The sequence below is a fragment of the Osmerus mordax genome, unplaced genomic scaffold (genome assembly GCF_038355195.1).
Source record: "Osmerus mordax isolate fOsmMor3 unplaced genomic scaffold, fOsmMor3.pri Scaffold_202, whole genome shotgun sequence".
Classification (NCBI taxonomy): Eukaryota; Metazoa; Chordata; class Actinopteri; order Osmeriformes; family Osmeridae; genus Osmerus; species Osmerus mordax.
Window position 1 is genome coordinate 10,511 of NW_027120514.1, and position 13,977 is coordinate 24,487.

The 13,977-nt window shown below is 50.3% G+C and overlaps 1 protein-coding gene across 4 annotated transcripts; it reads right to left on the reverse strand.

The window, feature by feature from the left end:
* Positions 1-2,925: 2,925 nt before the first annotated feature.
* LOC136939503 (myomegalin-like) lies at positions 2,926-13,774 on the reverse strand. Of its 4 annotated transcripts, none has more exons than XM_067232112.1 (16): positions 13,306-13,774; positions 11,931-12,179; positions 11,249-11,389; positions 10,755-10,967; positions 9,579-9,878; positions 9,352-9,483; positions 8,768-8,887; positions 8,285-8,474; positions 7,944-8,188; positions 7,745-7,840; positions 7,285-7,478; positions 7,023-7,166; positions 6,546-6,678; positions 5,901-5,947; positions 5,472-5,571; positions 2,926-5,027 (listed from the first exon to the last, which is right to left on the reverse strand). In XM_067232112.1, exons 2-16 carry the CDS (start codon positions 11,986-11,988, stop codon positions 4,882-4,884), a joined length of 2,259 nt encoding a protein of 752 aa, XP_067088213.1. In that variant the 5' UTR covers positions 11,989-12,179; positions 13,306-13,774; the 3' UTR covers positions 2,926-4,881. The 4 variants fall into 4 exon arrangements, with proteins under 4 accessions (XP_067088213.1, XP_067088212.1, XP_067088215.1 ...); XM_067232111.1 differs by having other exon boundaries at positions 6,546-6,684; XM_067232114.1 differs by lacking the exon at positions 10,755-10,967 and having other exon boundaries at positions 6,546-6,684.
* Between the last annotated feature and the right edge of the window lie 203 nt (positions 13,775-13,977).

Sequence of the window (13,977 nt, forward strand, 5' to 3'; positions counted from 1 at the left end):
CACACACACACACACACACACACACACACACACACACACACACACACACACACACAGGCCGCCCCAAACAATCGTACTGAGAGAATTATGATCAAATACATGATGTAATCTATTTGGCTATTGAACGTTCTCGTAACAAGGTGCCTGTCCTGCAGTCTGTTCTGTTGGTAGCTCCTGCAGTCTGTGCGTCAAGCCAGGGATTTGTAATACTCGGTTTTAAGGTCAGAACGGTCTGATGAAACAGCACATCGCTGTGGAGCAGCATGCCGCATCCACACAGTGTTCTCCATCCCCACCGGGCTCAGCTGCCTGCTTGTCACATGTTACGTGACGGGGAGATACACGTGGGTGCAGCTGACCTGGTGTACTCGTCGTGGGAACGTCTCGCAAAATTATGGAGTCAGGTGGCTGAGCGGTTAGGGAAGCGGGCTAGTAATCTAAAGGTTGCCAGTTCGATTCCCGGCCGTGCAAAATGACGTCGCGTCCCTGGGCAAGGCACTTCACCCTACTTGCCTCGGGGGAGAATTTCCCTGTACTTACTGTAAGTCGCTCTGGATAAGAGCGTCTGCTAAATGACTAAACGTAAATGTAAAACTGGACAGGGCACTGCAAGCACAGAGGAGAGCCTGTGTGTGTCGAGCAGCACCGTGCTAATCCGAAGACAGGAAAGCAAACACGAGGTTTGTTGAATTTAGCAAACATCTGGCAAACCCCGCAAGGCTGTCCCTTCACACTGCAGCCTGTAAAAAAGCCTGAGTGTTACTGTGGTCTGTGTTGCTGTCGTAGGCCCTTGAATTGTGTGTTTTGCTGTCTGTTTATGGCTCTCTAACAAACCATGTCAATGAGCCCGGAGCTAGTTAACCAGGGCAGGACCGACTGCACCTACTACTGAGTAGGGGATGATAAACTACAACGCCCAAAGACTAAACAGTGACTAGGAAGTAGGCCAGCGAGGTCGATGAAGTCATTCAAATCCCAAGGTAGGGCTTTTTTTGAAGACAATACAGGCGGCATGTCTGACAACTGTGAGACCAGGGCCAGAACTCAACAACAACATGAACTCACCTGTGGATCAATCACATGGTGGTGATGTCATCATTTTAAGTACAATTCTAAGCCAATTCTGTTAAGTACAAGCTCACGGAGAGGTTTATATGAAGTTAAAATCAAGTTTCCAAGTTAAGATAATAGAAAGAATATTTCTCAGGGCACCCAGTCGGTCAAGGTCATAATAATACCAAATTCCATGGATTTTTGAGAGCTATTGCAGTTCTTGCTACAATAAATCTTCACTAACATCTGAAAAGCATAAAGCTTTCAATCAAAAAACAACATCTGGTAAAGTATTTCATGTTCAAACGCCAGATAGGCGTAAATCCAGCACATAGGAGAAGGGTCTCAGACAACAGACATTCTGCCTTCTGGAGGCAAGACAATATGTTTTTAATTGGCATTAACGCTTCTTATTTCACAACTCACCACATCGCTGTCTTCTCTTGGGTTACCCTGATGGTCCAACAGTTTTCTTTTGTGTTTATTTTCGGTTCTCTTCATTTTCTCAGGTGGAAGGTTTGATTTTCTGGACGAGACTGGTTGATTAACGGATTGTAGTGGTCAAATGGTTTTCTTGGGTTAACCAGAACTAGAAGGCTAACACATTTTCTTTTAAAATGTAAAGCTAGACTAGAGAGGCTAACTGCTAATGGAACGATAAGCGGCTGTGTCCACACACAACGCGTGGAAAATCCATCACCCACGGAAGCTAGCGAGATAAAGTTGACTAGTTGAGGTCAACTTCCACAAACTGGATAAGCAAAACATCTGTCACATCTGCTTCGGACACGTTCTCGGTCACTTGGTAGCTGTAGGGACCGTGTAGTCGTGTAGAACCTGCCTTTTTCAGTGTTGCCTTCTTGACGCCTGGCGACTGGATGTTTTCGGTTTGACTTTATGCCATTAACGCGCTACCGACGTAGACTAGCTATACGTCAGCTAACGAGCTAGCTAATAACTTAGCTAACTTATTGGTTCCGAAGAGAAGAAAACGACAGCAGACTGTATGCAGCTAGGCGTTGTCCTTTAAGCCCTGTCTTTCACACGGACAGACCTGTGCATCAATCTGGCGAATGGCTAGTTTGCAAAAAAAAAAACAGTAGCTAGCTAGCTGCGTTGCTATAGCTCACTGAAGACGTGCACGCGCTGCCGTTGTGCATTGTCACACTGACACACTTGTCTTCTTTTGACAGGTACGGTGCGACACTTCCAGGTGTCCATAAAAGCCCACTGTGGAAAATTCACTGAAGATGTTAACGATAAGTTATGTGCCGACCGACTGCCCACTCTCTAGTTGGTCAACTCGTCACTCTTCAGGGTAGCAGGTTGTGGCAAAAACTCTATAAAAGTCTTCGGTTGGTAAACCTGGGACGCCCCGCGCTGTGTAGTACTAGTTCAGTCACCGACTAGGCTGCGGAATACTTAACCTAGGCGACAGTGGGAAATCGCTATTTGATTTGAATTAGTTGCTCCGCCCTTGCTTGTATCGCCTTTTTCGGAAACCGAGAAGCCGACAGCGCAGTGGATCCCGGCTATGCTGCAGTCTGTATACAGCTCTATTGCTTCCTGAATTTAAGGGAAAAGTGTCACGTTTCAACTGGGGAGATCATGCGTTTAGCATTAGCTAAGTCATGTGCGAATACATACTTATATACAAACAAACAAACATAAAGACGTAAAAACATGAAAACCTTTTTTGATTTGCAACAGCATGATGCTTCGCAAAGGCATAGCCCGGTCAGATAATTCCCAAATCTATGTGTCTACTGCCACCTCGTGAATTAAATGGGTGGTGATTATTAACGTGATAAGAAAGTGGTGGTGTTCACTGGAACCAGTTCATTAAAAATGTAAATACACACAACGAACACGTTTATTTTAAATCCCTTTTATTGAAAAGCTTAACCCCAAAACACTTTGTTTGAAAAAATCATGCATAAAAATACGATGAGCTTCAGTCCCGTCTCTGCAGCAAAACAACAGAGCTATGCACCCTTCCACAGCCCATGTTCAACCATCCGTATGTACATACGTTTGATGTGGCTCCGACAAACACAAGAACAATGTAGAAATAATTCTACAAAATTGCTTTTTGCAAACGTTTCAACAACTGTTGTGTTTTTCACTTTGGTTCATCCTTACTGTTTTGTTTTTATGGGAGAAAACAAGATTCCTGAAAACAGGAACAGGAAAACTAAAGGCCAAAGGTGCACGCGGGAAGCGATGGCACACGTGCTCTTCTCCTGTTGTTACTTTGCTACAAATAAATGGTTGTCTCTACAGTGTGCGCGCGCCGTCTGTTAAAGCTTGGATTCATGCATTGCTGCCTATACAAACTAATTACATCTACCATACCAAAACATCTGTGAGGGTATAGCGAAAAATACTGCTGTGATAACAAATGATTCAACCTAAAACTATACCGGCGTAGACAACAGATGTCACGGCACAGGATCAGCTAATACAGAGGGAACCAGCCTAAAGGGCTATTGCACCTAACCCAAATCTTGCATATTTCAGGTAAAGCTTTGAGGGACAGTGGACTCACAATTCATGCACAACAGGCAACAGGCTATGTACAGTACAAACTCAAATAAGCACACAGAAACTAAAATAAGCACACAGAATTTTGCACATCAAGCACATCAGCATTTTGCCAGTGTAAATACCCCACTTCCATCCTCCCCTGCCCATGATTGTCACTTTTGAACAAAACATATCGAATTGTAACGAAATGTTGTATTTTTTGGGGGTTTATCCAAACACAAATAGATTTACAAGATGTCTTCGATAAACATAAAATAAAATAAGCGTCTGGTCCATTAGAAACTGTTGTAAAATAAAGAAAAATAAAACATTGAGCAAATTATCCTGAGCACCAAATATCCCTGTCATTCTCAGAAGTCAGGGGCAAACAAGCTAGAACGTTACATTTGGGTGCAATGCTGCGATAACAGCAGTCACTCCGTTCAACAGCTTGTTCCTCACACATTTCCTTACAGTTATTACTATATGATCCATCATTTGGAACACAGATTTCCAGACAAGGACTGAATATAAAGTTAAATTAATATTAAACTTAATATACATTTTTCATATAAAGTCTATGGTTACAGTGTTGGCATTTCAGCAAGAAGACAGGTCCAGTACTAGCCACTCCATATCTGGACAGTGTTTGTACTAAGTGACATCACTAGCAGATCATTTCAGTGTTAGAAGATTCATAACAAGAAACATAAACATAAAATCTCTTTTTCAGTAGTTTCCGGTTATGGCTTTTCCCCCCCTGGGTGTTCAAACAACATGCAACTACTTATCTACGACAAATACAATCAAGCTTCAAACGAAGCTTTAAGGAAGCACTTCAGTTTTGATTGCCTTTTTTAAAATCAGCTTTTTTTCTCTGCTGGCACATGTTCGACTGTAATGGGATCCCTGAAAACATCTACACTTGTTATGTGGCTGTCATCTAAAGCAGTACAGTCTGAGGAAGCCCTGGTAAAACTAGGGAAACACTTAAGTTGAGATCCTTAAACAAAACCTCTTGTAGCACTTAGATAAACTATACAAACCTGACAAAGACAGCCATGAACAGTCTCAAGCCAACCACTTTCCTTGGAAGCAACTTCGCACACACAACTACGGTTCATCTCGACAAACAGACACTTTTCTGACAACCAAACTGTCGACACAGTCCCAAGAGACTCCCTCAATTCAAGTGTTTCCCTCCTCCGACACCCAGGACTTCCATTAGCCTCCTGTGTTTCCCTTTTAGACCCAAGATTTCGCTTTCCCCCAGAACCCCCAGCTGGAGGGGGTTAGTGATGATCACGCCTGTAGGGGGCGGTGTTGAGCCTGCGCTTCTGTGGTCCTCAGGGAGCCTAAGGCCCTGGGGGGAGAAGCCTGGAGGAGGGGCGTCAGGACACCCCAACCAGGAGGGCCGCGGAGCTCACGGGGGGGTCCGGGGTTCTCTCCTGGGGGGGAGGAAGAGGGGGAGAGGGGGAGAGACAGGTTATCATCCACTCTATTTCAGATACAGTTTTCCTACCGTATCTGTGTGTCGTAATACCTTTTTATTCTTATTTATTTAGACTTGTGCACACACACACGCACACACAGGACAGCGGTGCAACAGAGGTTGTTTTCTGCCTTTCAGTCTTAGATTATTATTACATATCTGCTGCACTTTTATCAGCTAAGCTTACGCAGGGCTGAATCCATGATAGACGGAATGAGGAGATGCATGCAATGCCATTTGCTGCCACTGGAGGGCCTGTTCCTACTGTATCTTGGGGTGTTTGCTGGGGCATTAGATAAATGCTGGGGCATTAGGTATTTGCTGGGGTATTATGCTTTTCTGATAAGAGGCAGGCAGGGGAAGCTGGGTGCAGATGCATGCAGTGGCACACTCGTCGTACCTTTACCCGCCCAAGGACGCGCAGAAAAGGAGGAGAAGGAGGAGGGAGGAGGAAGGGAGGAGGAGGGGAGGCCAAGGGAGGCTAACTTGAGTTCGTTCTCCTGAGAGATCGCATCAGGAATGTGTGAAAACAGAGGTGAAAACAGAGGAGAGAGAGAGGGAGGGTAGGAAGAGAAGGTTGGGTAAGAGAACGTGGAGAGGAACTGGACTTTCAAAGGACATCTGGGGATTGCTACTTCGCTCATGAAAGTATTGTAACTGATTCTGGTTCTTGGCCTGTAAACCATTGTCTGGACACAATATGTGTGTCAGGCTTGACTCATTTTTACAGGGTGAAGGAAATGTGATTAGAAACATCTTGGTTGAGGAGAAAAAAAAAACGGCAGAGAACTTGAGAACAAGTCAGACCTGGAGGAAAGGGTGACCTCACCTGTAAGTTAGTCTTGGCTTTCTTCAAGACATCCCGTGTTCTTGACACTGCGAAACGAGTCAGACAAATTAGCGTCATTTTGTTGCGTCATCCTTCACTCAACCGCACAAGCAAACACACGAGAGAGAGAAAGAGATGATGAAAGAAGGAGAAAGTAAGACAGGGAGAGAACAGACTGTACTAAACAGAATGAGGAGGAAAGAGAAGAGAGAGGAGGAAGGGGAGGTAGGAGGGGAAGGAGGGGAGGAGGGGAGGTGAGAGGAGGTGAGTGGGGAGGAGGAGGTGAGGAGGGGAGAGGAGGTGAGTGGGGAGGAGGAGGTGAGGAGAGGAGGTGAGGAGGGGAGAGAAGGTGAGTGGGGGGGAGGAGGTGAAATGGGGAGAGGAAGTGAGTGGGGGGGAGGAGGTGAGGAGGGGAGAGGAGGTGAGAGGAGGGGAGAGGGAGGAGGTGAGAGGAGGGGAGAGGGAGGAGGAGGAGGTAAGGAGGGGAGAGGAGGTGAGGAGGGGAGAGGAGGTGAGTGGTGGGGGAGGAGGTGAGGAGGGGAGAGGAGGTGAGAGGAGGGGAGAGGGAAGAGGTGAGAGGAGGGGAGAGGGAGGAGGAGGAGGTAAGGAGGGGAGAGGAGGGGAGAGGAGGTGAGAGTTACTCACACTGGTTGACGATGAAGTGCTCCATGCTGTCTTTGGTGCGGTTAGAGCTCTTCAGTCTGTCCATGGCGTCTCTCAGAGCCTGCTCCTGCTCCGATACCGTCGCACGCAGACTGCTCATCTCCTCTCTCAGAGCCTGCTCCTACAGACACACACACACACACACACAGGACATGACAACAAAGCTCACTTGAACGTTTCGGAATACTAGCAGACACGCAAACACACATTAGGTCATCTAAACCATCATTTACATTTACATTTACATTTAGTCATTTAGCAGACGCTCTTATCCAGAGCGACTTACAGTAAGTACAGGGACATTCCCCCGAGGCAAGTAGGGGGAAGTGCCTTGCCCAAGGACACAACGTCAGTTGGCTTAACCGGGAATCGAACTGGCAACCTTCGGATTACTAGCCCGATTCCCTCACCGCTCAGCCACCTGACCCCTTTCAACAGAACCAGAAACATGGTGCTGACCTTCTTGGCGCTGGGCCCGGCCCCCTCCCTGCTGGGCAGGGCTGCCCTCCAGAACATTCTGAGCAGGGAGCTGGCCTCCTCCAGAATCTGCCGCAGGGTCTTAGTGCTAGCCTGCAGGTTCCTCAAAGAGCCTGTATCCACTGACTGAAAGGGTGAAAATCACAAGAAGAAACAGATGAAGCACAAAAACATAAATAATCACACCCTCAATCATTAAAAATTAGGAACTCCAGATTCCTTCATCCTCCACCTGACCCCTGACCTTATCAAGGCTGAACTCCAGCAGGGCCTGGCTGGTGGATGAGGACCGGAGGGTGGTCTCCAGCTGGCGGATGAGAACGCAGCCCTCCAGGAGCTGCTGCTTCAGGGCAGAGAAGTCGTCCACGTGGCCCACCATGTGGCGGCCGCTTCGGCTGGAGAAGGAGCCGTCCGGGGCCTGGCCCGCCAAACCAGCCTCTGTGTGTCAGACACCAGGGGGACCGTGAGAGGGGTTCTCCTGTGTGTGTGTGTGTGTGTGTGTGTGTGTGTCTGTGTGTCTGTGTCTGTGTGTCTGTGTCTGTGTCTGTGTGTGTCTGTGTGTGTGTGTGTCTGTGTGTGTCTGTGTGTGTGTCTGTCTGTGTGTGTGTATCTGTGTGTGTGTCTGTGTGTGTCTGTGTGTGTGTCTGTGTGTGTCTGTGTGTGTGTCTGTCTGTGTGTGTGTATCTGTGTGTGTAGGTCTTCACCATTGTCAGTAGCCTCCTCTGGTCTGAGAGGGGGGGAGAGGGGGGAGGGGGGGCTGAGGAGGCCGATGTCTCTGACCGGGGGAGAGGCCAGCGTCTCTGTGATGGAGGGAAGAAGGGAGCAGAAGATCAGCCCAGTTCTCTTATCAGACGCGCAAACAATGGTGGCACGCTAGGGACCGCATTTCCCAGAATCCCTCACCAAGGAAGAGCATGCGCCTGGCGTGGCCCCCCTGACCCGGCCTGCCACTCATCTGCTCCTCCAACTGGACCTGGAGGTCGCGGGGGTCAAAGGTCACGGACTCGGCCGAGCGAGACGTCTTCCCAGGGGGCCCAGGGGGCGTGGCCCTCCCTCGGTGGTTTGCGTTGAGCTGGCGCTGGAGGGACTGAGCCAGGCCACGCCCCTCGCACAGCTGCTGTTTCTGCAGGGTCACTTCCTCCTGGAGCCTTCACAAACACACGGACGCACGGTGGTGCACTGGTTCTAAACACACACAGTTATGTACACTCTCACGTACACACACACACACACACACACCCTACCTGCTGATGGTCTCTTGGTTGCTGAGTCGTTCCAGTTTGAGCTGGGTGATCTCCTGGCTCTGAGTCTGGGCGTGGCTCTGCAGTCTCCTGACTTGCTCCGCCCACCTCTCGGCCTCTAGCTCCGCCTCCTTCAGTCGGGCCCGCCCCATCAGCACCGCCTCACGCAGATGCTCCGCCTCCTTACTCCCCTCTGTGGACGGGGGGGAGAAGAGAAGGATGGATTCGTGCACCAGCGCAGAAACATCCAGACTTTAAAACGTACAGCCAGTAAGTATGAGTATGTTAGGAGATACAGGCAGTGAGTAGGGGTATGTATGAGTAGGTCTCTGTTTAGGATGTGTTTGTGTGGCCTGTTTAGGATGTGTTCGTGTGGCCTGTTTAGGATGTGTTTGTGTGGCCTGTTTAGGATGTGTTTGTGTGCGATGTTTAGGATGAGTTTGTGTGGCATGTTTAGGATGAGTTTGTGTGGCATGTTTGCAGTACCTCTGCTGGCCTGTTTGAGCTGGCCCTGGAGACTGAGGTTGTCATCCTTAAGAGCTCGGATCTCATTGGACAGCTGGCTGACGGAGTCCAAGCCCTGGATGTAGATGTTGGTGGGAGCACCTGGGGGGAGGAGGAGGTGTGAGGAGGGAGGAGGAGATGTGAGGAGGGAGGAGATGTGAGGAGGGAGGAGGAGATGTGAGGAGTTGTGAGGACGGAGGAGGAGATGTGAGGAGGGAGGAGGAGGTGTGAGGAGGGAGGAGGAGGTGTGAGGAGGGAGGAGGAGGTGTGAGGAGGGAGGAGGAGATGTGAGGAGGGAGGAGGAGGTGTGAGGAGGGAGGAGGAGTTGTGAGGAGGGAGGAGGAGATGTGAGGAGGGAGGAGGAGGTGTGAGGAGGGAGGAGGAGAAAAGGAGGAACCGAATTAAAAGGTGGAAGAGAGGGAAGAGGAGTTTTCAGTTGAATCTGAACCTCCACAGCTGTAACAGTAATCCTGAGATTGTGAAGAGCTGGGCATGGCGATCTGATCTCACGAGCACAGGTGAAGTATTCAGCTCTGTGTGAAGGTGGTGGTAGAGGTGAGACGTACCCTTCTCCCTGGCAGCGGTGGCCAGCCTCTCCTCAAGCTGCTGGCGGAGACGGTCGTTGGTCTGGATGGAGTCCTCCAGACGCTGCCGCAGGTTACGGATCTCTCTCAGGTGCTCTTTCATCAGCTCCGAGCCTGCAGGCACACACACACACAGTCAAACTCTCTTCGGGATAACACGTATATATGATGTATCGTATGTGTGTAAGAGGTCCCTGTTGTCACGGTACCTGTATGGCTGGTTCCTGATTGGTACCCTGAAGACCCTGACGACACGTCAGCCCCGACTCTCTCTCTCGGCGGCGCCCCGTAGTTCGTCTCCCACAATGCACTGCTCTCCAGCAGGCTGGGCCCTGGCTTCACGGCTGGGCTGGAGTTCAGACCGGCGTTCAGACTGGCGTGGGTGCCACTGAGGTGGGAGGGGTGGTAGGGAGGGTAGGACAGGGGCAGGAAGCTGGTGTGGTCGGCCTGGGCGTTGTGTAGTGTTGGAGGGAAGCCTTGGAAAGTCTTGGTCTGGGGCATGGAGTACCCTGGAACAGGAACAGGAGGAAGAGACATAAATATACACAAGGATAAATTACTATATGAAAGCTGCATTGGTATGCCAGCTGCTCATGACTGTTTAATGGCAGAGACGGCCGTCCAATCAGTGACATTCAGATCTGAGATGAAGGAAAAGAGAATGAAATAGAGAGAGAGAAAAAGAGAGAGAGAAAGTAGGGTGAATAAGAGGCAGAGAAAGAGAGAGAGAGAGAGAGCTGTGATCGGGCAATGATCCATTTGAAATCTGAGCTTCTCAAAACAATTGAGTTAATAGTGAGCACCATGCATGGACAGACAGACAGACAGACAGGATAGAGGGAAGGACTGAAGGAGTAAATGTTCTGTACGGTCAGGAGAGGGGGACGAGATGGATGAAAGGAAAAGAGAGGAGGATAATTAGTGCACTTCAGATTAGCCTGCCACAGGCGATGATTTAAAGCCCATCAGCCCTCGCTCAATTACACTCGGCCCTCTCTTTCTCTCTCTCTCATCCTCCTTCTCATCCCTTCTCTCTCTCTCTCTCCATCTATCTTTCTCTTTCCTCCTTTCTCTCTCTCCCGCATCACACACACCAGTGTACCGCATCACACACACCCGTGTACCGCATCACACACACCCGTGTACCGCATCACACACACCCGTGTACCGCATCACTGGCCTTGATCACGTGACCCACGCGATGGATCACGGGCATTGGTCATTATTTTGACACTCGTAGCTACTGTGAAAAGTTACTAATTTGAAAACGTGACTAAGAAATTAGTAGTTCAACTGATTACGATGTGACTAGCAACCAGGCCGATCAAGGCCAGGTTAGTCACTCCATGCAGTGCACACACACACACACACACGTCGGAACGCACGCTCTGTGTGTCCAAGCTGCCTCTGCAGCATCTGCAGCTCCTGGTGCACCTCAGCCATGGAGAAGGCCCCCAGGCCGCTGCCATGGTAACGGGGCCTCAGGGTGGCAGCGTGGGGGTCAAAGGGCAGGGCGGCCCTCGAGGTGGGGGGGCGGGGGCGGTAAGGGGACTGTGGGGGGACAGGGAGGAGACTGGGTGCTGGCCCAGAGAGCAGGCCTGGAGAGATGGAGGAACAGAGAGAAGAGGAGGAGGATGGAAGGTGTTGAAGACAGGATGAAACACAGGGCAGATAGACTGGCGAACTGAGACAGGGAGAGAGACAGAACAGGAAAGATATAACATTTGCAAAGAGAGAGAGGGATGAAATCAGGGGAAGGTATAAAGAGACGCTTGTTGATATCTGGATGGACACAATCAGACAATGACTCAACTGTTCTATCTGAGCCATGGGCTGTTTAACTTAACATAATCACCACCCCCCCCTCCTCCCCGCCTACCTGGTTGGCCCTGCATGTCCGCTGGGTTGTGCGGAGGGCAATGCATGCTGGGAGGGCAGATGGAGTGCGGCCCGTGGGATGAGGCGGTGGATGGAGGGATGGAGGGGTGGTGTGACACAGAGGCACGGAGAGAGAGAGAACCTGTACAGAAACGAGGGATGGATGGATGAAAGGATGGATGGAAGGATGGATGGATGAAGAAAGGATGGATGGATGGATGAAAGGATGGATGGAAGGATGGATGGATGAAGAAAGGATGGATGGATGGATGAAAGGATGGATGGAAGGATGGATGGATGAAGAAAGGATGGATGGATGGATGAAAGGATGGATGGATGGATGAAAGGAAGGATATATGGATAGAAGGATGGATGGATGAAAGGAAGGATATATGGATGAAAGGATGGATGGAAGGATGGATGGATGAAAGGATGGATGGATGGATGAAAGGATGGATGGATGAAAGGAAGGATATATGGATGGAAGGATGGATGGAACGACAGCAGCTGAGTGTACTTGGGAAGTGTCGTAATATAAACATGAGTGTTTGCGTGAACTTGGATCGTGAATAACTTCAGGGCATGGAAGGGTTTGTCTGTCAGTGTGTGTGTGTGTGTGTGCGAGTGTGTGTGTGTGTGTGTGCGAGTGTGTGTGTGTGTGTGTGCGAGTGTGTGTGTGTTACCTGCGCTCGCTCTGGATGAGCGCGTCTCCACCTGGCCGTACTCGCTGGCCGCGTCCATCTCGGAGCACAGCTCCAGGTCCTCATTGGTGGAGCCCTGTTCGTCCGACACGAAGGAGATGCGGTCTGATTGGTCGGTGGTCTCCGAGAGGGCGTGGCTGCTGCAGGGGCGTGTCGGAGCGAGGCTGGCTCTGGAGTTTGGTCCGGAGGGATTCTATCACTTTATCCTTTTGCTGGAGTTCTTCACTTAGCCTACGCACAGAGAGAGAGACACGATCATTGACCTTTCCCTTCCTCCAAACCCCCCTTACTCAGCCCCAAACTAACACTAATAAGGAACCTTTTTTCGATGTCACTGATGAGGCACCAATGCTCTGCCTTGTGGAAAACAACTCTAATAACCAGCCAATAACAACGAGCCAATAATCTCCCCGCCACGCAACACGAGTCAGCGGTATTTGCTGCGACACCGGGGCAAACCAAGTGAATCACAGAACCGTGTGTAAGCCGTTAGTCAGGCTGTCCTGTTCAGAGACAAAAGAGGCTTGGTGTTCTGATCCCAGAGCTGAAGCTGCTTACAGCCTCACTGTGGCAGATCAGCACAGACAGATGAACACACACACACACATGCACATACACACACACACACACATGCACACACACACACACACACACATGCACTTACACACACGCACACACACACGCACGCACATGCACATACATACACACACACACACACATGCACATACACCACACACACACACATACACACACATGCACATACACACACACACACACACATACACACACACATGCACACACGCACACACACACACATGCACATTCATACACACACACACACACATACACACACACATACACACACATGCACATACACACACAGGCACATACACACACATGCACATACACACACACACACACACACGCACATACACACATCATGATGACATACGAACACATGCTCACATCGAAATACACTCACATACAGTATACACACACTCACATACACAAATCAATGACAGAGCCTACACAAACAGTCCAGCCAGATTGTCCCTCTCAGCTGAATTAATTAATAATGACTGATAGCTTCCAAATGCTAGGATGAAGGTCGCCAGACTAAACCAATTCCAGGCTGATCTGACACACATAGTCGCTGATCTGACACACACAGTCACACACACACTCATACAAACACACACACACCCCTCTCCCTCCCTCCCTCCCTCCCTCCCTCCCTCCCTCCCTCCCTCCCTCCCTCCCTCCCTCCCTCCCTCCCTCCCTCCCTCCCTCCCTCCCTCCCTCCCTCCCTCCCTCCCTCCCTCCCTCCCTCTCTCTCTCTCTCTCTCTCCCTCCTTACTTCTCCAGTTGTGTGAGCAGAGCTCTCCTCTCTCTGTCCATGTGCTTCTTCAGCAAGACCAGCTCCCTCTCCTGCCCCCGACACTCCCACAGGGAGAAGGAGAAGAGCGAGTCTCTGTACAGAGGGCTGCTCTTCGACAGCATACCCTTCCACAGGGGAGCCATGAGCCCCCTGCTCGCCCGGCTTGCCTGCCCCACCGAACGCCTCCCTCCCTGGGCTAGAGATCTGCCATCCTGGGCCCTCTCCCACGCCGCCTGGTTCTCCGCAAGCTCCCGGGACAAACCGCCAGCGAGCTCGGCGTCGTCCTTGTCGGGGGCCGTCACCGTGGCAACACCACTCAGCCGGGGCTCCACAGTCACCGGGCAACGCTCATTAGCTTAATACCGAGGTTGTGATCCTGGCTCGCGGGAAGTGGGGCGTAGAGGTGGGGCGACAGAAGGATGGAGGGGGGGGGGGGGGGTGGGGGGGGTTGACTGTCCAATCCTCAGTAATCAGGTGAAATGCAGGTTAAATCCCTAGATTAGACCGTGAAGTTGATCTTTTGGGTCTCCCCTGTGAGTATGTGTGTGTGTGTGTTCACCCTCAGAAAGAGTCCCAAAGATAGCCTCAAAGTTCCCAATGTTTCGGAAGATTCCCAAAGTTTCTAATGAAACTATGTTACTGATGATGCAG